General features: G+C 42.4%; 1 protein-coding gene across 2 annotated transcripts in view; it reads right to left on the bottom strand.

The window, feature by feature from the left end:
* The window catches only part of tle5 (TLE family member 5, transcriptional modulator), a 41,344-nt gene extending 14,118 nt beyond the window's left edge, over nucleotides 1-27,226 (bottom strand). The window contains exons 1-4 of one of the 2 annotated variants that reach the window (XM_079688072.1): nucleotides 26,300-27,226; nucleotides 11,008-11,096; nucleotides 5,969-6,032; nucleotides 2,201-2,245 (exon numbers count right to left, since the gene is read on the bottom strand). In XM_079688072.1, coding sequence (XP_079544198.1) covers nucleotides 2,201-2,245; nucleotides 5,969-6,032; nucleotides 11,008-11,096; nucleotides 26,300-26,326 — 225 coding nt within the window. In that variant the 5' untranslated portion in view covers nucleotides 26,327-27,226. The remainder of the gene's footprint in view (nucleotides 1-2,200; nucleotides 2,246-5,968; nucleotides 6,033-11,007; nucleotides 11,097-26,299) is intronic. The other variant, XM_079688073.1, reaches the window with a different exon arrangement.
* Nucleotides 27,227-27,808: the final 582 nt, after the last annotated feature.

The following is a 27,808-nucleotide window of genomic DNA, read 5'->3' on the forward strand; positions in this document are numbered from 1 at the left end:
TAGAAGGGCACCGCATCAACACTTAGGCAGTTGCAAACCACACACACAAATGTACAATATCACAAAGACACACACACACACACACACACACACACACACACACACACACACACACACACACACACACACACACACACACACACACACACACACACACACACACACACACACACACACACACACACACACACACACACACACACACACACACACACACACACACACACAATTTCATTCCTTTCAGATAAAGGAAAAGGGTGGAACCGCACACATAAGTCTCAGTCTGTGTGTTTTTGTGTGTGTGCACCACAGCCATCTTGTGCATCCTTGCTCCGTGTGTGTGTGTGTGTGTGTGTGTGTGTGTGTGTGTGTGTGTGTGTGTGTGTGTGTGTGTTAGTGTGTGTGTGTGTGTGTGTGTGTGTGTACATGTGAAGGTCTTTAAATCATGGGAGCTGCTACTTCTGCGTGACCATTTGTCAAAGCATTCTCGGCTCTCCCAATATGGCTGTCAGCGCGCACCGTCAATCATAAAGACGGTGTGTGTGTGTGTTAGTGTGTGTGGAGAGGCAGCGCCAGACGAGGTCACCGATAAGGGCTAGCCCTTTAGAGGCCCATCGCTCTCTCTCCCTCCTACAGGCTGAGCATAAATTACTCCCCCGGCTTCAGCCACACAAAGTGTTGTACGGATATCGCCTCCTCACCCCTCTGCTGCCTTTTCTTTCCTTTTCAAAATGGCCAACAGATTCTAGCTGCACCGTCTAGATTCAGGAAGGATCTCTTAAGATATTACCTGGAAGTTTTATTTCATGGTCATTTTTATAAAACAAAAACATGTACACTTTAAGCTTTTTTTTTTTTGTAGTACATGATGGAAAGGAGCAGGGAGAAGAAAGTGTTATTTTATCCCTTGCTTATAACCAATACTTACAGTGACACAAAATCAAAAACACAACAATCTGTGCTAGCTGACATCCTAATACTGTCTAATTATTCCTTCCTTAAACATTTTCTTAAATTTAAAAGATGTTCATACAGCCCTTAAGAATTCCACCGTTACCACTATGCACTTTGCCAAATCAATTTCCAAAAATGTAAATGATTCCCTCATTCCCTAACTTGGATGATAAAATGCACATCTTCTTACACACGTCATCACTGATTTGGCAACAGCCGGGGAAGCTAACCCCCTCGGCGCGTGCATTTCTACACACAGCCTCAGGTGGCATCATTCAAACGTCTCCGAACACTCCCAAAGTGAAGGGAGATTATCTCTGTAATTCACACCTGCCAATCAGTGAGCAGCAGGTGTACATGGGGGTTGGGGGTGGGGGTGGGTTAGTTGGGAACGCACAGCTGTGTCTGCATCAACAGAATAACAACATGAGGTGTTATTTTGGACGCTCAAGGTTCTGTAAAATAAAATACTTTTTCTCTGCATAGCTGACGTTAGGGGAAGGGAAGCTGGAACACTGCCAAGGTTTTGATGGCCATGAAAGTCTAAGAACATCTGCAATGAGGGTATGCGATAAGGCTGCTCGATAATGGGGAAAATCATAATCTCGATTATTTGAGTCAATAATTGATATCACGATTATTAATAACGATTATCCATTTACTTTGAAAACATCCATTTATTGAAAAAGTATGTTTTTAACAGTTGATTACCCTGAACTTTAAGTAGAATTCAACTGAAAAAGTAATAAAAAATAAAATAAAATAATCGTTTTATTTCGATTATGTAGTTTTCATAATCGTTGCAAGCCAAAATCGTAATGGCGATTAATTGAGCAGCCCTAGTATGCGATGAAGGATTGGTAGTCCTTGACACTTTGTACACTCATCGTCAAGATTCAAAATGATGCTGTCTGAATCACAAAGGGTGGGATGAAGAAACAAAGAAATTAATTCTGTATTAGTTTCATTCAACAAATCTGGTGGATTCTTTTGTTCCAAGTTGTGAACTTGCAGTTCATCTTATACATTGTTCATGATGGTTTTTCCAAAGCACTTCAAAGGGAATGTGCCCGAACACACAGCTGGTTTCAGAGGTGTCGTCCTGCTCACTGTCGCACCAAGTTGCCATTTTATTCCATCGAATGGTACGCCAATATTGTCCACCAGGCATGGACCCGCATCAGGTTTGTCTTTTTTGTGATGGGAACAGAAGATATTTGTATAAAATGATTCAATCTAAACTCACCTGTTTGTGCATCTCAATATTGAGCCCGTAGGACATCTCGTAATACTGGGAAGAAAAAGAGAGAAGGACAAAGCGTTACAACATAGGCATCACATAACTGTAACAGACCATCTTCTTAAACTAAATGAGGCAACGATTGCTGTGAGGGACCAACCGTGTGCCGATCAGCTGATGTGTGTTTTAGTGATATACAGTATGACTATAATGTCAGAGTAGTGCTTCCTGGTAACTAGAACTGTACAAATGTGTCACAATTTAAAATATTTTTTTAGATTTAAATCTAAGTGATACAAAGTATTGCCACACACACACACACACACACACACACACACACACACACACACACACACACACACACACACACACACACACACACACACACACACACACACACACACACACACACACACACACACACACACACACACACACACACACACACACACACACACACACACACACACACACACACACACACACACACACACACACACACACACACACACACACACACACACACACACACACACACACACACACACACACACAAATAGGAAAAGGAACAGAGAGAGAAAAGGCGAGAGTAGAGAAAGAGCCTCTGTAGTGTGTGTGTGTGTGTGTGTGAGTGAGTTCAGTGTTAATGAGAGGGCCACCCTCTAGGCGTCAACCCTGTTAATCACCCACTCTGTCTGCAGGGGGGGGGCTGGCTCTGTCACTGGAAAACAAACAACACACAGATCTCTCACACATAACTGTGCGCGTACAAACAAACACAAACACACACACATTTCTGTCAATCACTTGCTCTGACTCACACACACACACACACACACACACAATTGTTGTCTTCTATTGGATCTCACACTGACGCTATCTTGCACGGGCACGCACATGCATAGACACACTAAACACACACACTTTTCCTCTGTAGCTGCTTGCGCCCACGCGGAAGCTCCCTAAAGTAATTACAGCGCTGGGGAAATGGAGGTGCTGCCGCTGGCCGGGGGAGTGGGGCAACCTGATATGCTATTAGAGAAGGAGTGGGGGGGGGGCTCGTTGTGGGGATACAAGGCTGGGCTTGCCACTGATGGAGTGGAAGTGCGATTGAAAGTGTGTGTGTGCGCATGGTGTGTCAGTGGAGGAGGGATGAGCTGTATTGCGTTCATAGCTCAATTTGATCGCAGCATTTTGAGCTGAATGTGAAGACGGTTTTGACTAAAGAAAATCCCTTTGTATTTCACATAAAGATATTACATAAAGCTTTATAAAAATAATCGATTCCCCAAAATGAATTGAGCGTCCGTGCAAATGTGGGTTACAAGTAGAGTTAAGCCAGGTTTATACTGCCGCCTCACACAAGCGTCAAATTCCCAATGAGGAACGTTAACAAAAAAACAAACAAGTTTAAACAAATGTGGGCTACAACGCAGAATCGTACAAAACGTCGCAGAAGTGTTTAATTGGTTTGCATTTCCTCCACTCTTTCACTGGGTGACAACCTGACATCAGATTTGTGGTTGTGGTAACCATGGCTGCAGGCAGTTGCGTTTATAAGAAGGCGACAAACAGTGTCTTCTATTTTAAGAATGGTGTGGCTTTGAATCATATATGCTTTTACACATTTACTTAAGACGGATGACAAAAGTGTGTTATGCTAAACGAATAATCGTAAGCTTAAGAACAGACTTTTTTTTCCGTCTTTCTGTTAAGGTGGATAATAGATCTGAGTGCATTGAACCGAGGCGCCCTACTGGAGTGTGCAGCATGGACTGCTAGACTGGGATATATAACACAATTAATGACAATAAGATTATAAAAGATTGGGTATTAAACTTTGATGAAAAAGGTAGGACCTATAACAGATCCATACCGAGTTGGTCAATCCTACACGGAACAGAAACAACAGAGAGCTGAACTTCCCCTTAACACTTTCAATGACCGTGTATTTTTACTGCTGTGTCTGGTTTCTCTTCGTGTTTTGATTTGGCACCCATTAGGGCAAAGAGTCAACTAGAAGCAAAGCAGTGTTTTTCAAAGCAAGAAGACATGCACTATGGAAAGACTCCAGAAATATCCCCAGCTGCAAGCCTTGCACTTTAGTGAACTACAAACGGACCATTACAAATACCAAACCATGATGGAAACTCTTCATTTTCCTTTCCGTAGCGATAGCATCAGCCTGCAGGCTAGCACACATCCTGCCGGACATTAATGCGACCATCAAAGAAATCATCTCAACTGGAGGAAGGTCCTGCAAACCAACTAAACGCTAAATTCAACAAGCACTTTAATCTCGATCAAAATAAACTAAATGTAAAATATCTAAAGTAAAAAAACGTGTCATGATTTTGTTTTATCATATCCAATGTTCTCCTGTCTGTTTCCTGACATGTCTGTGCTGCTGCTATCGGGCCGGCATTGAGTGTAGTGTGTTTGTGAGTTTTTTTTTTAGCACTCACACCTACCTCAAACTCAGAGAGGAAGTGTGTGTGCATGTGTGTGCGCCTGCTGATGGTGGAGAGAGCAGTGCGGCGGCACAGATTAGATGAGATTAAAGCCAGTCAGAGGATCAATTAGAGGCAAAACATCAGACGGCAACACAGCCACGGCCAGCGACAATGAGATTAGCCCTGAGGTGGAGCAGAGAGCAGCGAGCAAACACGTCTGTGTGTGTGTGTGTGTGTGTGTGTGTGTGTGTGTGTGTGTGTGTGTGTGTGTGTGAAGAGGGGAAATGAAGGTAGTTTGAGAGAGAAAGCACACATGCAGTTTTCCTGAAACAAAGGGAGAGAATAATAAAATACAATTCCAATTCATTGCAGATATGGTTTTATTTTGTGTAGCTTTTGTTAACATTGGTTATAATAAAATGGTCCTTTTCAAGCTAACCATTGAGATCTGAGGGACACACATTTGCATGCATCACGTGAACATGTAGTCTTCTGTTTATCTCGTCATTAAAGGGTTCTCAGTCAATTCCACAGTTCATTTTCATCATTCAGAGAAAAGCAGAAGACTGTCACATGCTTCCAAATGATTATGAACCGTTTCAAACAAAAGAGCAAAGGTCTCTCCCACAGTTTTCTCTTTCTCTCCGGCTGTTCGGTCATAAAGGGACAAGGACAGATAGTTCAGCTTTTTTCCCAGAATACAATTCAGTGAATGGTTTGGCACACACTGAACTGAAGTGGGAGCGGTTCCTTTTTTGTATTAATTTAATCAATCTTGGAATGATCATTGAACTTGACTGATCTCAGCAACTTTAACTAAGCCATGAAACAAGTTAGAATTCACCAGAATGATATTTAATAGAGGTATTTTATATTGAGAAAGGAAAAGAGAGGTGGTGGATTTGGGGGAGAAGAGTATTAATGAACAGAGGGCTGGGGAATACATCAATCATATATCAATATTGTGATATGATACCAGATTTTGTAGTAGATATCGTAACATTGCATAAGTGTCCTCTTTTCCTGGTTTTAAAGGTTTCAACACATTAAAGTGATATTATTTCCATTTATTCAGTCATTTTAATCCATGTTACTAATGATTATGAAAATGAGTGAACGCACCAACAGCTTACAGCTAAACATGTTTGCGTATCATGGTATTTGGTCATATATATTGACACCTAAAATAAACCAAAGTAAAGCTTTTCTTTGTACATAAACACCAACATGTAAGAATCAAATAGCACATTGCTCAAACACACTGGCAACATGACACAAACCATCATGTCTGGTACACACACCCACACAGAGCTTCACTCACCATGATATAATGGCGCTGCATCTCTGACTTCTCGCTGGCCAACTTGTCACACTCGAGCTTCAAACTGCGGAGAGAGGAAGAGGAGAGTCAGACCTTGTTATTCAGCTTGACAGTCTTTCACTGCAAAGTGCTGACGCCAGGTGACTTCCACCCCCTTCATCATTATCACCAGCAGCTCTGTCATGCCTTTCATCATCACTTCTCCGACCCTCATCACCGGCACCAACCACCTCCATTGTCATCATCTCAGCTGTCTTCACAGCCTCCATCATCATCATTACCGCCGCCGTCATCATCATCCTCCTCACCTTCACTAGTCACAGTGGCAGCGTTTCCACAGAGCTTGACAGCGTGTCGTTTGACATGAGGAGGTCAAACCCAACTCCAGAGATGGTGTCTAGCCAAAATGTCTTCTTTTTAAATCAGAGAAGATGCACTGAAGTAAATAAAAAAAGTCTAAATATAGTGTTGGGAGCATTTCTTGCGACCCAGTCCCAGTGACAGCCATTAGCTGTAATCATGTCAGCGCTGATGTCACGCGAGGCGACAGGACAAAGGAGGACGCGTCAACAAGTCACCCTGATCGTGAAATGAAAAAGACAGAGGGGGGAGACAAATTCCTCTCGCTGAAGCAGCCAGTTCCAGCGTGCCAGCCTCAGAAGGCATCATGCGATGTGAGGACAGGATAAGACTCAGATCAAATAAAGATATGCGCAGGCACGCGGTGGATAGCTTCAGATTTAGGATAAGTCTGAAACCTGTTTGATGGTGTGTGTATATTTATGCTGGGATGTTCTTCTCAGCTGTCTGCAGGAATGACAGCTCGATTAGAGTGAGCGCTGGCTGATTCTTCATCGCTGTTAGTCTTAACTGGCAGGCTGAACACAGTGTAACACAGGGCTGTGGGCTCACGCTGTATTGTGCTTCTTCTATAATTATCACAGCAGCTGCAGCGTTCGCTGGAGTTAACGGCAGTTTTTCGGGACCACGCTTGTTTATTGATTCATATTATAACAGTGATAATATATGATTATCCTATTTAGTATTTGAAAGCAAATGTTTGTATAGCAAGCCCTGTAGAATAACCATCAAATCACATAACTTATCCACAAACAGAGTTAGAACGTGGAATGGACTTCACCCAGACCTTTCAAGTATTACTAGTCATCAACAATTCAAAACTAAAGTAAAAACAATTCTGTTTGCAGATTACTCCAGCTAACAAATATTGGATATTCCCAGTGTTATTTATATATGCATTTACTTTTTTCTTGCCCTAACTTTTATTTTTTTCCAGTTTTCATTAGTTTTCTTTATTTCTATACGTTTGACGAAAAAAATGCCATTTTTATATTGATGCTAATGATGATGCACGGGAGGGCTACTCCCCATAAGCTTTGCTTCAGCCCTCCCGCTTCTACTAATTGTGTTCATTTGTGTGTATGAATTAATCGTTTTTGTATGATTTTAGTAGAATAAATACAAAATAAAAAAAGAGTTCATGCTCGTGCTTATGCTTTCAAAATACACAAGTATTTATTTTTTATTTTCCAGTGCATGTTGAATTAATCATCTATTATCCATCCCCACAGAGGGACTGGAGTCTATTCAACATGTATTGGGGACATGTTGTTGGCACAAACACATTCATGGCACACAATGTATCAGAGAAGCTAGAAATCCCTCTAAAGTCCAATCAGATAAGTTAATTTTAAACTCAGGACCTACTTTCTGCATGTTGAAAGGGCCACCATGCCACCCAGTTTAGAATCTATTGCGTGAAATATTTATTCTAAAAAAGAGCACAGACATCTTGTAATGACCCAGAATCGTTCTGCTCTTATTGTGCTACTGAAAAACTCACTATTCAGTACACTCAATACACAGAACCTCTTTCAAAATATAAAAGTTAACGGCCTAATATCAGCATCCTGATGCTCATTCACTGTGATCAATTACCTTCGCATAAGTCTCAGAAGTATTATTACTTCTTGAGTCGAATGAGGACAAGCAAAGGCCTTGTGTGATGTTATCATTATTTCAAATTAGCTTTAATTGCGGCGCATAACAAGTAAAAAAAAGCTTTGAACAATTTAAAACTAAGTGGTAATTATTCAGCCTAACAGTGATGATGGTATTGTTTGAGGGCTAACTACTTTTTAAATAGTAACTTACATTTCAAATGCAGATATGGATCAGCTCTTAAAGGTCACCTATTTTACCAAATTCACTTGTTCATGTCTTTTCATATCAACATGTGTCCCCTCTGTGGAAAGAGGTTCTGGAAGTTTCAGGAACAAAGACCCCCTCTCTTTTTGTCCTGATCCATTTATATAAAAACCTGTCTGAAAATGAGCTGATCAGATTTTTGCCACTTTATGATGTCATAACAATATTTTGGCTTGTGTAACCATTAGCCAATCACCAACCAAGGTAACCCCCCCCCCCCCCCCCCTTATCACCTGAATCTCCTCCTAGAGCACCATTGAGTTCTTTTTAACCAAATCTCTCTCAGAGGGGCGTGGGGAGGGGCTCCTTATTTTCATCTAAAGTAACAGACAGAGAATCAGCACTTTGGAAACAGGGCTGAAACAGAGGGGATTATGGGTAATGCTGCAATGATCTGTTTGATGTTTGGAGCCAAACACTTCAGAGACATGTTTTGTATATATCTGAGACCTATAGTATATTGATGATAAACAGTATAATAGGAGACCTTTAATGATGATAGTAAACAATAGAGAGCAGATGCAGCCAGATATAATCCAAAGAAGATGTGCAGGTGAAGCCGCATGAAGGCCCAACACATATTTAAAGTGAGGATGTGTTTTGTTGTATGTGAACACAGTCAGACACTTCACAAGATATCTGTGGCTTATGCCATGGCACGCAACAGATATCCAACCTGAGCAACAGTCATGTGTTGGGGGGGTGGGCGGTGCTTCTTTGTTGGGCAGCTTTATTCTACCACCTATTCTTTCGTGTGTGTGTGTGTGTGTGTGTGTGTGTGTGTGTGTGTGTGTGTGTGTGTGTGTGTGTGTGTGTGTGTGTGTGTGTGTGTGTGTGTGTGTGTGTGTGTGTGTGTAGCCTCCACTTATCCAAAACGCTCCCCTTCCCTCCTACATGAAACCCTTCCTGCTTTCCCTGTGTACATGCGTAGGCTGTGTGGTGGGTTGTCATGACGACTGGCCTCCCCGCTGCCAGCCTACCTGGGATTGGCTCTGTGCCTCCTCTGATTGGTGCCCAGCAGCCCCCGGGCCTGCACCGCTGCTCTCAAACGACACTTTGATGGAGTTTTATTGCAGATTCTTCCATCTCTAAATCGCTCCTGCTGTCATCTTTATTTTGATTTATGTATTCCCCGATCTATTTATGCATGTGAACGAGGGGAGGGGATAGGGGGTGGGAGAGGAGGCGGGGGTGGGAAGAGGAAGACAGCGACAGCTACAATGCTCGCTACTATCCCCGGGGGAACGCCTGCGGTACATTTGCCGTTTAAAGGCTTCGGCAACAGACAAGCGCGGCGCAGCAGCAAAGTGCTACAAAGCCTCGTCTGTGGCACCCGAGCCCCCACCCCCCGCCCCGCCTCATCTCAGCCCCCCGACTGAGTCAATAGACACTGTATGCATGTTCTGTATGCTCAGACAAAAAAGGTTTTCTTTCAACTGCGCCCTGGCTCTCTGAAGAGGGTTAAACGGCGCTGCTCACCGTTATGGGAATTACAGAAACCAAAAGGCGAGGGAAAAGACGCGCCGGGTGCTATTGCCGCCTCAGAATCCTCCGCAAACAACAGCGAACAGACCAGAGCGGGGATTTTGCTCACAATTTGCCAGGCTTTCATCTGCCTTCGTCTGTGTCTGTAAGCGGCGGAGGAAAGCCTCTGGAAGGTTCTGGGAGAACAGGTACAGAGGAACAAACCAACCTCCTCAGGAAGGAAGACGGGCTTCAAAGACTCCGCTCTCACAAAGAGAGGATCTCTCTGAGAGATACAGACCCCGTGGCGTCCCCCCTCTTTATAGCTGCTATCAAACAGATCAGTTGAGGTCTGACCGGGCACTTTTGGAAGTGCCTCAGACTTCTGGTACTGCAGCGGTATTTAGGCAGATCAATGGCCGAGGGTAAACCAGATTGATTCAGGTATGAATCAATAAAGGAAGTTGCCTCAGTGAGCAGTGTGGTGGGAGAGTTCAGGAAAAGTGGAACAAAGGCAGACGTCTTCATTTTTATCACAGTTGACAAGTGCGTCTCTAAAGCCTATGCTACGCTTTTCTGCAATGATTTATTTAAAGAGTTATTTCCAAATAATTTCCAAAACACTTTTAATTCTTCAAGCATTGAAACAATTATTCTGCTATGATTTATATCTGGGATTTCCATTACTTTTAGTCAAATGTAATTTAAGAAGTGCTTAAAGCAGAGATTATGATTACAGTGGTGACTAGCATGGATGTTTAGCTAGCCCTATGTAATGAAGCAGAGGATTGTGGGAAAAAAAACGTTCTTTTGAACTGCACAGATTTAGGTCGGTAAAGTCAGGATTAGACATTTAGGGGGGAAATGGGATACAATCTATTGTTTTAGTTTTGCTAAATAATATAGTAAATATTCGTTATTTTGTCATTCATTACAAATTGAGTGGCTGCTTGTAGACAAAATGCACATGTTTGCATTGCTCATCTGATCTACTGTATAGTGACCAACAGTAGCTAAGCATTCAAAAGGAATGTATTAAGTGGAAGAGTATCAACTGAACACTGTCTTTATGGCACCTATAATTAGTTTCAAATTCTACATTTCATTCCAAGGAACTTCTTTGGAAAGACCTGGAACATTGCGTGAAATTAAGAGTTGAAAAAGGCCTATACGTTCATATTAAAACCCATTTATGGCAGGCCATTTTGCAGCTTGATTCTGCACTTCTGCAGAAAGACTCCTTATTACAATGAGCTGAAGTCATCAGGTTGTGGTATGTAACCGCTTCCTCTTTGTATTTGTGTGTGTTTGCATGTCTGTGTGCAGGGAAGTGTTTCTGACCGCACCTGTGGTATTGTGCTTGGAGGAACTGGAACTCATCCTTGATCCTGTCACAGGAGTCGGAGGTTGTGAATTTCAGCTGCTGCGATGAAGCCTGCCAAAGAGAAAAAATACAAACATTTAGTGAAATGAAAAAAGACTAAGAAAGATGAGAGCCGAGTGAGAGAAATTATTAAAAACATGCACATTAAATCTAGCAGTTTTCAATTTGATGCAGTCCAATGGGTACAGCATTAATAAGAAATTGGTTGCCAAGTATGTTTCCACACATAAGTGGCCAAATGCATCAGACCTTGTCAACTCGAGACTAAAACTGAGCGTAGAAAAAGCAGAAACAAGCATTCCTATTGTTTCTGAGTTCTTTTTTGAACCACATGCATGCACTGTTCTGTTATATATCTCCATCACTGTGAAACGACAGTCTAACCCACATTCAAGACAAAATTAGCCATAAATGGATGTTGACACTCCCCCTATTTAACTTTCTAAAGACATAACCCAGACACTTTCTGTCCTTGGTCTGGCTCCGGCTGTACAGTGAAAAAAACCGTAAGAGTTATTACCCCCGGCCATTATGAACAAAAGCATATGTTGTGACCCATGAGCGAGTCAAAGTTATTATCCAATGTCTGATATTATTTCAAAATTCCTTGATGGTACTCCAACAAATTGTGACAGTATATAAACCTGCTTGCTTATCCACATTTGTATTTAATAAAGAAAACAGTTTGGACATTAAATAATTGAAAATAATTGGTAATGATTGCCATGATGTCCAATGTTCTCCTGTGTAACCTAGCACAAGTCTAGTAACGCCTTGTCCACACAGCAGCTCTGAAAAAATCTTAAAAATCTTGGAGGTGGGCGTGTCTGAAAGCTTGGGGATTTTTTGCGAGCAACGCGACCAACAACCAATCACATGAATCTCCCGCCCCGACATACAAAGCAATAGCAATGTTAAAACGAAGTAAATTGGATATAAACTCTCCAAACAGGCGAAAACCTACCAGTTTCACCCACTGTCTCTGCCACCTCCCTCCATGCCCGGTTCCTCCGGTTTGTGTCCCGGTAAATAGTCTGGTCGTAAAGAACCGGGTGATTTGCTACCGTAATTTCTCGTTTGGAATATGAGGAAATGAACTGATGTATGTCTCTCCCAGCTTGCACGCGGTTTGATTGGCTAGCGCTTGTACTGTCAGATTAGCATAAACGGGATTTGATTGGCTGACGCTTCCACCTCAGCTTCAAAAGTTGAACATTGCTCAACTTTTGAATCCTGAAAATCCTGGAAATCTTCGCTTTGCTTCTCCACAATGCAGTTCGGCGAAAAGCGAGGCAAAGTGACGTCACTCCGATTCAAAGTCAATGGGCAGAGAAGTGTTGGAAGATTTTTTTAAAGCTGCTGTGTGGACGTACCGTAACGGCCTCTACACGAAAGGCATCGAAAAATGCTTTCAACGCTTCGCCCATTCACTTGAATGGGGTGACGTAGAAGATTTTTAATCTTCGCCGAACTGCATTGTGGGGAGCATGGCATGGCTTTGCAAGCATCACGAGCATCTATCGGCATCAAAAGTTGAACAATGTTCAACTTTTGAGGCTCGATGCTTGGCATCAGCCAATCAAATCCCGTTTATGCAAATCCCGCCAGTGCAAGCGCAGCCAATCAAACCGCGTGCTGGGAGAGCCAGACCGCAGTTCATTTCCTCATATTCCAAACGAGATATTACGGGAGCAAATCACCCGGTTCTTTACGACCAGAACTATTTACCGGGATACAAACCGGAGGAACCAGGCATGGAGGGAGGTGGCAGAGACAGTGGGTGAAACTGGTAGGTTTTTCGCCTGTTTGGAGAGTTTATATCCAGTTTACTTTGTTTTAACATTGCTATTGCTTTGTATGTCGGGGGCGGGAGATTCATGTGATTGGTTGTTGGTCGCAAAAAATCGCCAAGCTTCAGACACGCCCAGCTTCAAGAATATTTGATGCCTGTAGTGTAGACGGGCCGTAAGGGTTACACGTACATATCATTTGGCAAGCCTAATGTTCACCAAAAAGGCAAAACTGTGCACCAAATCGCCGTATGTCAAGTGGAAGACTTTGTTTGGGCCTCACACACACAGCAAGCTACATCAGCGCTCTTTCACATAGCCGGGATGTTGCCATTAGCCCTTATTGTAATTCTGTCCACACTACATTCCCCAGGCAGCAGTGATGGCCTGGCTGTGTGTGAGAGCTCAGAAAGCATCAAACCCAAATAGGGACAAAATCTCATTATTTCTCAGCAGGCTGCATAATGGGTCAGGTGGGAAAAGAAAGAAAGAAAGAAAGAAAAAAAAAAATCGACATTTCCCCACTACGATTGAGCAGGCATCAGAAAAAAAAACATAAGAAATCTGATTGCCGCACTTACGGGAAGCTAGCCCGCCGCTGTTAGGAGTGACCCGTCGCTTTGTACCCTGCTCCCCACGGCATGCCGCTCAGCTTCATTTTTAACTACAAATAGGCTGCTTCGCATTCACAGAACCATGGCCAGAGAATATGCTAAGCAACAGGATTGCTTCAGGTTGTGCTGAGCTTCAAAGCCTGAATATGTATTTGCTTTGTGGCTCAGTAGGCTGCGACTGGCTTTAACATGGTTAAGGGTTGGGGGGTGAATTCTTATTAAAGCCTTCCAGGGTAAACATACATACTCATGTTATTTTATTGGTTACAAAAAAACTAAATTCCAGTCCTGCCAAACGGGGAATGTGACCTCAGCCATTACACACACTGTCAAATGTCATGATAGGGGCTGACATTATATTTCTGCCCCCACACACACACACATAAAAAATAACCCCAAATCAAACAAGCCATCCGCTGCTTGGAGACAGAGGCTCCGACTGTAAAGCAGAATAACCTTTTTTTATTATTATCTTTCTGGCCTGTATGGCATCGAGCAGCAAACAACAGCTTGGGTCTATGCCACACTGAGCCTGTGTCAACACAAAGCACTTAGCTACAGGCAGCCATGAAACACTGCAATAACGGTTCCCTGCACTGGTATGGATCCTGAACACTGTGTGTGTGTGTGTGTGTGTGTGTGTGTGTGTGTGTGTGTGTGTGTGTGTTAGCGCTGCTCAATTAATCGCAATTACGATTTTGGCTTGCAACGATTATGAAAACAATCGAAATAAAACGAATGATGTTTTCAAAGTAAATGGATAATCATTTTTAATAATCGTGATATCCTAGTGTGTGTGTGTGTGTGTGTGTGTGTGTGTGTGTGTGTGTGTGTGTGTGTGTGTGTGTGTGTGTGTGTGCGCACACGTACAGGTTGCCCCGGTGCCTGAGGGTAGCGTTGTTGCCCTAGATCCAATTTCCTCCATGTGTAGTAAAGTATGCAGACGTTTAAAATACCAAAGTTTGTCAGTCGACATCCCCGGGTAGAGGATCGCACCCCCCGGGGAAAACAGAGAGACAGAAGAAGACGAAGACGAAGAAGAAGAAGAAGAAGATAAGGGAACAGAAGATGTGTAGACAAAAGTGGTTAACCTACAAATATTGCCATCAATATACTTCTTATTCGGATCAAATATCAGTGAGAAGAATGGTTATTGAGGTGAAGGTTTTGTTTTCTGGGGTTTTTAATCACCAATATCAGGTCTGTGTGAACTCCGGAACAACATCTCTCTGTTATAGTTTGTTATCTTTTATAGGCATAATATAGTTGGTAGCAGGCTTTTCTATTATGGAGAGGAGTTCTATAAACCACAACATTAAACATGACCCCAGAATACGTTTCACAACCAGGCCATCCCCTTTTGTTTATGTGAGCGAGGAGAGAGTGGTTATAACGTTAGAGATATGACAGACCTGTGTATGTCAAACATTTCATTATATAATGAAATGGCTTCAGGACATGTTTTAATGTTGGTGTAATGGTTGCAACCAGACAGAAATATTTTTGCACTGGTCTGCATCTGGGTGCCTGGGGGAACAAGATAACCGTCACACTTCACCTTCTACTGGAAATGTTTCACAGATTTCCAACATAGATCGGAACTCTACAGCGAAAATATGTTTTTGCTAACCCTATATTTGGCTAAAGGCTGGCAATCATTTAAAAAAAGATGGCTGGAGGTGATGTTGGTGCACACGCTAGCTCACAACCCTGCTAACAGGAAATGAAGCCAGACAATTTAAAAGGAATCGTTCATAAAAAAAACAAAAAAACAGAACGCTTGCAACAAGTTCACATGTAATTAATGATATTGGAGGGTTTGATCCTGTTTGCATCATAAATCTCAGCGTCATTGAGGATCTGTACCAAACAAATACGTTTAGCTAAGTCTGTAAGATATATTAATAGGCCGGGTTAGCTCACGATTCAATAATACTTCATTTAAAATTGTATTCGTAAAATGTTTTAGCCTTTAACGAATATTTTGCTTACTGCAATTTTTTTTATATTTAATATAAAGTCCATGTAGCGAATTTCGATAGATTGCGAGTAATGCGCAGCCCTTTGTAGCTCAAAGAACTGCTAACAAAAGTATATTCAAGATTTCCTTTATTGTCATGAGCTCAACAGTTGGAGCGTAGTTGTTGGAAAAATAAATCTTAAGTCCCAGGCCGCCTAAAGTGCTAAGTAACAACAGTCTAATTAGCTTGTTTTGCTAATGATGTAATCTAAGTGCAGTATAACATTCTCAATCAAGGTGATCACAAAGCAGCCTAAATCCTGGATCAAACGTCCAGCAGGGTTTTGAAGGACGTTTCTCACAGTGCTAACCAGAAACCTCTCCACTACACAACCGCACTATGTAAGCTCTCCTGGCTTTGTGCAATATACACAGCTAACAATGTTTATTATCCCTCTCTCTGTCAGTGACCAAAACAAGGTGCTCTATGGGGGCCTGAGAGCCCTCAACAGATGGATGCCCATAATGTTAATGAAATACTGCCGTAATATTGTGACACATGCCATCTGCTGTGACAAAAAAAGGTGCCTACATGCTGTGTGTGAAAATGTGTTTGTGCAAAAGAGAGGCTAGGCTAGTGTGTGTGTGTGTGTGTACACTTTTGTTTGTTACAGCGGAGTAGCCTAAACAATGTGAATGTGGCATAGAAGGATATGTGTGTTAGAGCAAAACAGAGAGCCTTAGCGTAGAATAGGTGTGTGTGTATGTGCGTTGTGTGTGTGTGTGTGTGTGTGTGTGTGTGTGTGTGTGTGTGTGTGTGTGTGTGCGTGCACGCAACTGTGTGGGGTGTGATAAGCCTCTGTATGATGCTTGGCTGCCAGAGGAACAAATATTCACTGCTATGAATCATACACAAGGATACAACAGCCCACACACACTCTGCCTAGCATACAACATTTGCATAGCACGCATACACACACACACACACCCTAAATGTAGGACAATCTCTAATTTGATTCTACCCTGCTCCTTTGAGACGTAATTAAAGCATTAAAAAGCTTTGTGCGCTGGTGAGGCAATTGAGACAGTCTTCAGCGAATAAATGGGATTCATCGTTTCAGGAAATTGCTGCCCCACCCCCTATCCCCCACCCAAAGCCCCCTCATCATCACCCATCCCCCCCCCCCCCCCCTACCCCTCCTGGCCTCATCATCTGGTCCAATCCATGTGAAATCTACTGTGAAACATAATGTCTATTTTAAATAAGAATCAAGCTAAGGCTTTTTCTGCTCCATAGATCAGTCGACAAAGGCGATGGGAAGGGTAAGAGATTAAGGGGGGGGGGGGGCTTGGATTTACACACAACACAACAGTGATTAGATACACCAACATTCATGAATATAGTACATATATCCAGTAGAGTATTTAGAAACACACACACACACACACACACACACATCTAGAGCACATACACAATTACCATACACAGAAAATAACAGCAGGAAACATGGGAAAACATCCTCCTCCTTATAAATCCTGCCTGAGGGTAGCTGCAGTGTGGGGATTGTATTTCCTGGAGCATTGCCTGACTGTTTACATCTCAGTTGGAGTGTGTTTGCTTGTGTGTGTGTGTGTGTTGGGGGCAGGGATGGGGCCTTGGCATTGTAATCACTCACTAATGACTGGATGTTATCTCACTCCCACTTTTAAATGAATGCAGAAGATCTACGCTGACGAGCAGTTGCCCTATTTTTTCCACGCCAGGCTGACGGTTTGCTCCATAGCAACAGTGCCATGGATGCCATTTGAGCCACCATGTCCATCTCAGACACATTATTGTTATTCAAGAGATCACACTGACTGAGAAGAGTGGAAAGCAAAATAATCATGAGTCTTTTTGAGTTGAAATTATAGGGCTAAATTAGAGCCTTGATGTGAGCGCAGTTCGCGTGTCGTTTAGAAAGATTGCTGCTCTCTTTCTGCCGAGAGCAGGTACAGAAGGTGGTATTTCGATGCACTATTGCAAAAATATTTGGAGTAATTCTACACAACTCTGCATTTTCTGAGGCTATTTCCTTTAAAATAAGTAACAACATGAAGCATTCACCCTACCGGAGGGCATAATTTTGCCTGGCTCTGTGTATATGGTGAAGACAACATGTGGGGTATGTGTTTAACATGTAGGCAAAGCTCTCAGCAAAAATCCATCATGACATGATTCACTGAGCCAGACGTTAAGCCTTTTGCTAATACACCAGCAGCAAACAAGATCACATCTCCATCTAAGAATAGCTCTGACCAAACAATTCCATCTAAATATCCCAGATTAGTGTTTGGAATAAAGCGTATGTGCGCAGTGATCTGAGAGAGGGACAGGGCTAACTGGCCCCCATCCAAGCCAACTCTGTCTGGGCCAAGTGCGCCTTGCTATGTGAGCTGCTCACTGTGTGTGTGTGTGTGTGTGTGTGTGTGTGTGTGTGTGTGTGTGTGTGTGTGTGTGTGTGTGTGTGTGTGTGTGTGTGTGTGTTGTTAGCGTGTGCGCGTGTGTGTGTGTGTGTGTGTGTGGAGGCTGAGGAATAGGACTGTGTCTTCAGCCGCTCTGGACAGAGGCTTTAGAGCGCGGGGAGAGTCTAATCCTGTTTGGGCCAGGAATTTGATTTTGATTATTATCTCTCACAAACCAAGCCATGGCTTACCCCCATTTCTACAGCATTATCCCCACAACACACACACACACACATCTCCCCCTTGCAGCCCAACAGATTTGACCTCGTTAAGACGCTTTAAAGGGGATTATTCTACTTTTATCACTTCGAGTGAAGTGCCCTTGCAAACATAGGCTTGGCATGGCTTGGCCTCCCTGCCCACTCTGCAGAACTGTCTCGACCCGCTGTGTAAGGCCTCAGGCCGTTCAAGCGCGCAGTAGAAACACACACAAACATGACACTTAAGGCACACTGCCCTGCTCGCACAAAAATGTAGTGAACTTTACCCACAAACACGCACATGTATGTATGTACACAAACATAGCAGAAACAAGGTGGGGGTAGGGGCGCGCACACACACACAAAGGAAAATTGTGCAGAGATTGCAAAGCCAAGGGAAATGGGCAATTTGTCAAGAGTGGGGAAAGTGGTGAGGCCGACAGGGCTGTGGGTTTGGAGACCATGGCTGAGATTAAAGCCAGCCTCGCAGAAGGGGGGACTCTAAGATTACACCCAGTACGGTTGTGGAGATGATTGATGCCTGCTTGTAAAAAGCAAGGTTATTACTTACAACAGCCGGCGGAACAGGGACGACGTGGAGGGAAGGAAGGAAGATTAGTCCCAAAGTTTGCAACAAATAAGTGGACAATGAAAGCAGAAAGCAGGAGTGCCAACATGTGGCTGACACGAGGGAAACCTCAGTTTCATCTGAAGTGCACTAAAGTTCTAGTCTCTGTTCATCTTAAAAGTTTTTCAAAAAGGTAGAGCAATTCCGTTCCTTGAGTCTAATCCATGGCCATCTAATCTTGACATTATGCTTTATTATAGTATAAGGTCAGCACGTTTAGCGGCACGTTCACACAGGCAGCAGCACAGTGAGAATAAAACACTCCTCATTCATTTCAATCACACTGTGTTAATTGTGTGTTAAGGCTTTAGTAGTGTATGTCCAACTACATTCTTTCCAATGGTCAAACAGCATCTGTAGAATCCCGACATATTTTCTATGTTTTCAACTGAGCAAATGTGCTTTACACTTTTCATAACTTTGTATAAAACATCAATCCAACAAGTGTATCCAATTCACTCAGCAATTGGCTAGCAGTGCAGGGGGTCCCAAAGTACGGATTTTTAAGTTTTCTCAGTATTCTTTACACAACTTCTTTCGTCACTTTTTCTTTGTAAAAACAACTAACGAATACCAATGCCTTCACAAATAAGAAAGCTCCAAAGTGAGTGCAGTTATTCACATATTTCATTTATTAATCACATCAACCCTTTTCTATTACAGCAGTCTTTACCCCCTCCTACAAGTGTTGCCCTTTGTAACTACTATAAAGAAAATGTTTTTGCAAAAAACGCAATGCCTTGACATCTGACAACAGCCTAGTGCATTGGCTAAATACATGCAGGTACACATTTGTGGTAGAATATTTAGTAACGTGCACACTTAACATCGCTTTGTAGTGTTTTATTGTTTGATAATCCTTGAAACTAAACAATAATCAATATCATTATAACAGATTTATTTGGGCTAGGTGAGCGTCTATTGGAGAATGAAAGTGTAAGAAATCAAAATGACTTGCAGGGGGACTGAAGGCTGAAGAAGGGACTCGGCCCGGTAACATGATCTCTGACCATTGAGCTAACCAGCGGCCCAATAATAAGCATTTATTATTAGGCATGAGAATGGTGGCAGACTGGTGGACTAGCGGGGCCCTGACGTCACAGCAGGGTGGTGAAAACACCTGCTAACATGAATTCTAAACACAAAAGAAAACCAGTCCTGTCTAATACAGGAAGTCTGTCTTCACCACATTCCCCCCTCCTGAACGAGGGAGGTTTGCATTGCCTTGCTGTGAGTCCTTGTGGTGCCTGAATGAGGTCTTGGTGGCGATGAGGTGCCATATTGTTCCAGCCTGGAAATTCCTGCTCTCAGGCACACAAACAGAGCAGCTAATTCTCTTGTCTGAACTGGTGCAGTGCTTCGAGTTTTGGCAGGTCTAGGGGCCCTGGCCGGGGCGGGCCAATCCGGCGGCCCCCCGTCGAGCCGCTTTGTTCCAAACCATCGCACCGTTCTGCTCTGAGGAAAGGCCGCCCCGCTCCACCACCACCTCCCACACACTCCTCGTGGGGAGGCACTGCTGAATACTGATGCATCCACTCCAATCCACACACCCCCCTTCTTCACTCCCACACAAACCAACTGATGAGCTCTCAACTGCGTGTAAGAACGTGCACATACATTTTTTTCTTCTTTTCTTCAAGCATCTTTCTGAATTCAACACACTCAGATACTGCACATGCACACGTTCATAAATGACACACACACACACACACACACACACACACACACACACACACACACACACACACACACACACACACACACACACACACACACACACACACACACACACACACACACACACACACACACACACACACACACACACACACACACACACACAGGATTTGAGAAATCCAAAAAACATGGTAAGACTCAGTTGACATCTGGTAATATTTATATTCATGTTCTTTCTGGTGAATTTTCAGCGATTCTTTAGGCAAGGCAAATCGGCCCAGGAAGAAAAAGAAGCACGGATACAACTTGCAAATCTACTTTTAGAGAGAAGTTCCTAATTACATACATGTTAACACTTATTTTACAGGTAAAAGTTATGTAAAATCCTTCAGTGTTTTCTATCGCCTTGATTCAGTTTTTTCATGTCTGATGTGAACCCCAAAGAGATGTTCAAAAATGTTTTTGCTTTAGCTGTAATTGTACTAATGTGAACACCTAAACCTGTATCATATGTATTGGCGGCACCAATAACAAAATGCTCTTCAAAGAGAAAGCATCTTAAAAGCTTTCATATAAAATGTTAAAAAAAAGGCATCTCAGATCCAAATCCAGGAATCATCCCTGGCCAACACAATCACTTCCTCGTGCTTGCTTTGTTTACAACTTATTGCAATTTGGAAGGGGAAAGGTTGACAGTTGACATCCTTTTTGGATTATATCCAACACTTTGACGGTAAGCTGAGTATTGTAGTAGTGCATAAAAAAGCCTTTAATTGAAAGCTAGAATTTAGGCAATTTTTCCCTCAGGTCTTCTGTATAAAGCAGGCCAATAAATATCAGTAATCATTTTAAATTAAAATTGACGAGTCATCTGATCAAACCGTTTAGCTGATACTGATCTGTGGCCGGGGGTATAAGTCAGAGTGAACGTGTATTCAAATGTATCTTCTCTGCCTACTTCAGTCCAAATCAGTGTGTGTGTGTGTGTTTAAGAAAAGAATGGCTGCACCAATACACACCCCTCCCTTTCAACCTACCCCAAAGCATTTTGACAATCATCAACTGTGGCCCTTCACAAAAATCAACATCACCTGTGACCCATGGCCTCCACTCGGCCATTCTAAAGCAGGGCCTCCTGCAGGGTTCGGGCGGGGGGGCGGTGTTCGGGGGGCTCCGCGGGGCTCTGTTTGTCATGCTAATCAGCTGGCCTAACCTTAACGACCCAGACATCTGCTGGTCTGCGTGTGTCAAGCCCCACATTCAATTTGTTCCCCAGATACAAAAAGTAGATAAGACCCTTGAGGCTGGTAAGAATGTGTGTGTGTGTGTGTGTGTGTGCGTGTGCGTGTGTGTCATTGCTGTTGATGGGTGGAAGAGAAAAATCCCTCTATTTTCATGCATGTACTAGGGCAATTATTGCCAGCAGAGAAAAGAGAGCTAAAGTGTGTTCAATGCTAAATTCTGTGTGTATGCGTGTGCACGCTTCAGTGTCTAGTACCCCCTGCCATCCAACACACACACAGGAACACGTGTGTGTGTGTGTGTGTGTGTGTGTGTGTGTGTGTGTGTGTGTGTGTGTGTGTGTGCAGCAGAGCGACAGAGAAGGGGTGGGGGGAGTTTGTTTAATGGGCGAGACAGGGGACCATGGGGATTAAGCTCCCCCCAGCTGGAGGCTTTAGAGGAAAGGCTGGGGGCTGTCCTGTTAATTCAAGTGGGCTTAATAATGCCTGTGCCCCCTCTGCCCCTGACCCTCCCACCACTACATCAGATCTGGGAGGAAACGCATGATAAAGGGAGACAAGCAGGAGGAGGGGAAGGAGGAGGGAGTGTGTCAGTGCGTACAACCTGTGGCCATCTCTACACTGGAGCATGGGCTCAGGGGACTGCAGAGAGATTTCGCCTCCATATTACTTCGCTGCTCTCCGGCTTTGGCAACGGGCCTTTCTGTTGCTCCACTTTCACACCACAGCCAGCTTTGTTGGAGCTGCATTAGGATTAATCAACACCCAAAACAATATGGCAAATGCTATCAACTGGGTCAAGCACTGTGCCACTATCAAATTAGGCTTTTTCCTATTAAACCAATGAACTGTGCCCAGAACAGTGGATTAGAAATGCAGTCTTTGACTTTAAAAGCTAGATGAATCCTCCCTAAACCTGGGTCTACTTTGTGTCTAAAGGGACAACTATCTGACATAAGCAAAACCAATGCAATGTTTCTATATCCTGGCAAATCTATTAAAAAGGGAAGCACCTCCACTAGGAATGACTAACGCCTGAGCACACAATATCTACCCAAAGAACAAAAATGTCAAACTGTGGATGACGGAGATTAACCCGTAAAGAGCATCTGTAAAGAAAGCTAATGGGAAAGAATGACCCGGGTGTTAAGGCCCGGACACACCAATCTGAGTAGGGCGTGTCGATGCTCATCGTCGGCCTGACGCCCATCGACGGCCAAAATCGGCTTGGTGTGTCCGGGCCTTTAGACAGGAACATCTCTCTTGTTTCTAAGTAAGCATCAGCTAAAAGCCATGCATGAGGCTTTTTATATTACACTTTAATTTACAAAAAAAATAGCTTTGAGTATCCAAGCAAGGCAAACATCTTCAATCAGCTTCTCTAAAACCCCCATGAAAAGCCTATACATAATTGTAATGCAGTTATGACCACGCATCACCACCGTTGCCAAATCCTCTGCTGCTTTAAACCCTCACACGAGAGGATCCTTGATTGTGCCTTCCATGGTGGGAATGTAGCGCTTTTGTTCACATCACACTGAATTTTAACGCTAATGGTTCTGCAGAGAGAACAAAGGAAAAGAGAAGCAAAGCATATTTGGTGCTGACCGAGTCATTTTGAGAGATCCATCATCTGTCATTATGAGACAGTGCTGTTACTCTCATCCTCCAGCTCCTTATCTTTGACACTCATATCTATATGAGTGTCACATATTCTCCCCATCCTCAGGCCCCTGTGACAGGAGCAGCTGAGGAGGAGGAAGAGGATTGAAGAAGAAGACGTGTGTGTACTGTATATTTATGTTTTAAGCCAGAGGAGAGGGTGGGGGGGGTCGACACACAGGTGTATTTGTGGAAATGGCTTGTTGTAGCAGGTTAAGGCTGAAGCAGCTGCAGAACGAGGGAAGGGACATCCTAAATTCCCAAACCCCATATTTAATCCTGTGTGCCGGGTCTTAATGCCCCAATCAAGCAGCATAAGGGCACTCAATTGGATTAGAAAAATAAACTGCTATCAGAAAGGCAGGCAGGCGGCATGGAGGGGCCCAGCTGCTCTCACCTTGGAGAAGGTGAGTGATTTCTCACCCCATCAGGAGGTGCCTCACCCAGAGGAAGGAGGGTGGTAAAAACAGGGCTCTTAAGTGACATTTCGTCTCAGTAATTTGCCCAAATTAAGTGCAGCAATATATTATCTCAAAAATAATTATGCTTATCCTTCCTTTTTTTAAATTGAACAGAATATTACAAATATGGCCGCAGTTCTGTTTTTACAGCCTAACTCGAAAAGCAAAAATAACAAGACTAACTCCACTCCTTAATTGGGCTTGTCAACTAGCCAGAAGCTTGCTCGTCATACCTTTTTCTACCAAAATGATTCCATATATGGAAGTCTTTTTTATATAAATGTGTTTTGACTTTTGAGTTGTATGATGAAAAGGAAACAATAGAGTCCTCAAAGTATTTTGCACCCTAACTATGTTTTCCCTTTACAGCGGAAAAAGTGGCTTTTTATGTGAAACAAAAAAGGACTTCTTTGATTGAAGATATGTTTACAAACAAAAAGCACAGTAGGTTTTTTGATTTTCCGTTTGAATTGTTCCTTTAAAAACACAAACAAAAATCCTCTTAGATCATCAATTTCAGAACACTTAAGTTAAACTCAGTAGGATGAGCAGCTTATACAGGATTTCACTTATCTGACAAGCCAGGCCAGAGGTTCACAAATCCTCACGTCCTGCTGTCTGAAACACACATGAGCTGACTCCCATCAGCAGCAGCAGCAGCAGCACAATCAGACTGCCACACACACTGGCTGCCAAAGGGCAAACACATTCACAAAGACTTTCAGGTTCTAGCTCCAGTAAACAGCTCTTCTGCTTTGAGTAGTAGAATAACTAGCGGTGGAGACAAGACGTTGCCATGGAGAAGCAGTGGGCACAGTCCCTGGCGACATAAAATACTTTATGCTGTTGTGTTTACCTGCGCTGTACTGACACGCACACCTTTGTTAGATTCGCCCTGGCAAAGGAAAGGTGAAATGGCAGCCAAAACCAGAAGGTGAAAATACAGGCTAGTCACTACATGTGGGTTCCGTTTGGCACAGTAAGAAACCAATTAAGTCGACTTATTCATTGCATTTTAAGTGCCGAAAAAAAATCCGCCAAATGTTTTGCTAGGCGATTAATCCAAGAAAGAAAAATCTAAAAATGTGTTGGTCAAAGCTTCTCAAATGCAATCATTTTATGCTTTTTGTTGCAGTACCAGATTATAAAAAAAGGAGTATTCTAGGGTGTTTTTATTTAAAATGAAGGCGCCTTCAACTGTTTTATGGCATATTTATAAAAAACCCCCCCGATTAATCCATTAAATAAGAAAATAGTCAAGTAAACATCAGACAACGTAACACATATAGGGTTTTCAGTAACCAAGGCTAAAAAGCGAAGATTAATGTCGTCACGAAACTCACTTCGTGATAATCTTCATAGGTCTTGCTTGTTTGCCATTAGTCTGCACAGCATAAAGAAATGTTGCGTCTTGCAAAAACACTGTTAATTATTGCTAAACGATATTACTTGCGATAACCTGATATAAAAAGTGCACTTTCTGTGAATTCCAGCAAATTGCTAATTGAATTATAGAAATAAAAAAGGAGATTATTCCCATCATTCTTTTACTAAAAAACGTTTTATTCTCTCATACAAACTAAACTACTGAATTGCCGAAATAATAAGTTCTGCAAAGTTGTAATGACAGAAATACTTGCATATTTCCACAGTGACAAGTAACACAATTCAGGAAGTCACTTAACATAAATGTTTGACCAATGGGCTGAGAGCCCTCATCCCTGATGAATACATGCCCTGGACTGAGTCTCTGTTACCATGGAAACTTGAGATTTAGGGGGAACAGAGGAGATGTGAGCCTTTTACAAATCATACAAAAATAGTGTACAATGAATTGTGAGTGGTTGACAACACCACTATATTTTTGCTGCACCTACACCCCAAGACATTAAACATACATTATGGCACTTTTTTCAGAATGCAGCCCATTGAAAATGCACTGACACAAGGGTGAACACATCTTATAGTTGTGAAATGTGACAGCACTTATTAGATTTGTAGGATTTTTACAGGAGTCCATTATCTGGGGAACAGTTAATGGACTCCAGTTTAAATCCCGAATACAAAATGTTTTAGTACTTTGCACTATTGTAATGTAAATTACCCAATGTCTATACTGTAATATATTTCCATTTGAGTATTGTGAATATGTATACATTTGCTGTTAATATTATTTGTTATTATTTATGTATTTATTTTATCTTTAACTCACGTGCAATGCTTCACAACACTGCTGCTGTGACAAAAATAATTTCCCAATTAGGGATGAATAAAAGTATCAATCTTTTCTCTACCATTATGTTTCTATTTTATAATGCCAAATTATACCTCTTCTGTAAAATGTACCAGAATTAAATAATGCAATGATTACTGCCCAAAACTTTGTTCCTTATCATAACTCTTTACATTATATTACCTGCAAAAAAACAAGTTGCATACATACTTTCACCTAATAACTACCCTGCTACTGTAGATTCTATATTTCTGCAAAAAATGTCAAATTGAAAACCACTTACTGAGTGTCTTGATTGTGGAAACATCATGTCAATTCCTTGTTGTAGCTCTCCTTCCCAAACACCAATCAACTGAGTGCGTTGTGTTTATATTTCTCCTTGCGTTGGTCCTTTGTCCAAAGCTAGCCCTGCCTGCCTCGCACAGGAGCTGTCCAGCGTTAGCAAAGGATGCTAACGGTAGCTAGCGACCCCCCTAAAAAAATAATTAAGCCGAATATAAGTAATTCACGTCGAAGTAAAAGAGTCCTTGTCTGGTTGGTGCTAGACCATTCAGTTGCACTTGTCCCAACACCGTGTTTAATGTGTCAGACAACAGGAACCGTACCAGCAGATTTTAGCTAAAGCTAGCTAATTCTTCAAAAGCTGTCAGTCAAAATGATCCATCGCAGTTGAAAGCTTTCCGCGTTTAACGCTCGAGCGGCAGCGACAACGCGTGTAAATATAAAAAAAACGTTACGCAAACCGTTTATGGGTTTAAGCTAGGGAAACACGGAGGATAACGGTGTCTTCCTTTTTCTTGTGGCGGTCCTTCAAAGCTGCTCAGGTCTCTTGTTTTCAGCTACGACTGTGCTGATGAAAAAGTAAAGAGGAGGAGTAGAAAAAAAACGGTCTAATTCTCAGAAATAACAAAATGTCTGCGGGTTCGTTTAAGTTGAACCGTCCAACGGCTACAAAGAAGTCGTGCGAGTGGTGGAAAATGGAAATCAGTGTCGTCGTAAAGACTGTTAATTAACTTTAAATTAAAACGACACAAAGCTGGAGATAAACTCAGAACGTTTATCCGTGGAGAGTCGTGGAGGAACGAGTGGATTCTTCAGTGGTGGTGAAGCTACAAAGTCAGTCCATTCCTGGAGCTGGTGGGTAGAGCTGAGAACGCCCCACACAGAACCACCTCGGATAGATCGGCGGGGGGCCGCGGATCTACACGCCGCAGATCTAGCTCCTCAGCCGGCTGATGTCTGGGCAAATAGCGCCTCATGTGGACAAGTCCCCGCACCGTCACTGCATGATGATTTAATAATAATAATACTACTACTTTCAAATGTCATGGCTTTTATTGTCATGTGTGCATAGCTGTAGTGTAGTTATGACAATTAAAATATTAGGCCACAGGCTCCTCCAACAGTGCAACACAATAAAACAGATAAAATAGCACAAGTAAATAAAATAGAAATATAATATTATAGATAATAATAAAATATTATAGACACTGTGCAGAATAGTATACAGTAATTGGAATATTAATATATATATATATATATATATATATATATATATATATATATATATATATATATAGTGAGTTGCAAACAGATGAATGTTATGTATGTTCTTTCAAAAGGTCAGGTGTTTAACAGTCGTATGGCCTGTGGGATGAAACTACTACTACTAATAATACTACTAATGTTAATACTACTAATAATGATATATAATAAATACAAATAAGGACTACATATGTCCACGAAAAAACCCAGGAAGTACACATCAAATCCCTCTATTTCTACATGTCTC

This window comes from Notothenia rossii, assembly GCF_949606895.1.
Source record: "Notothenia rossii genome assembly, chromosome: 1".
Classification (NCBI taxonomy): domain Eukaryota; kingdom Metazoa; phylum Chordata; class Actinopteri; order Perciformes; family Nototheniidae; genus Notothenia; species Notothenia rossii.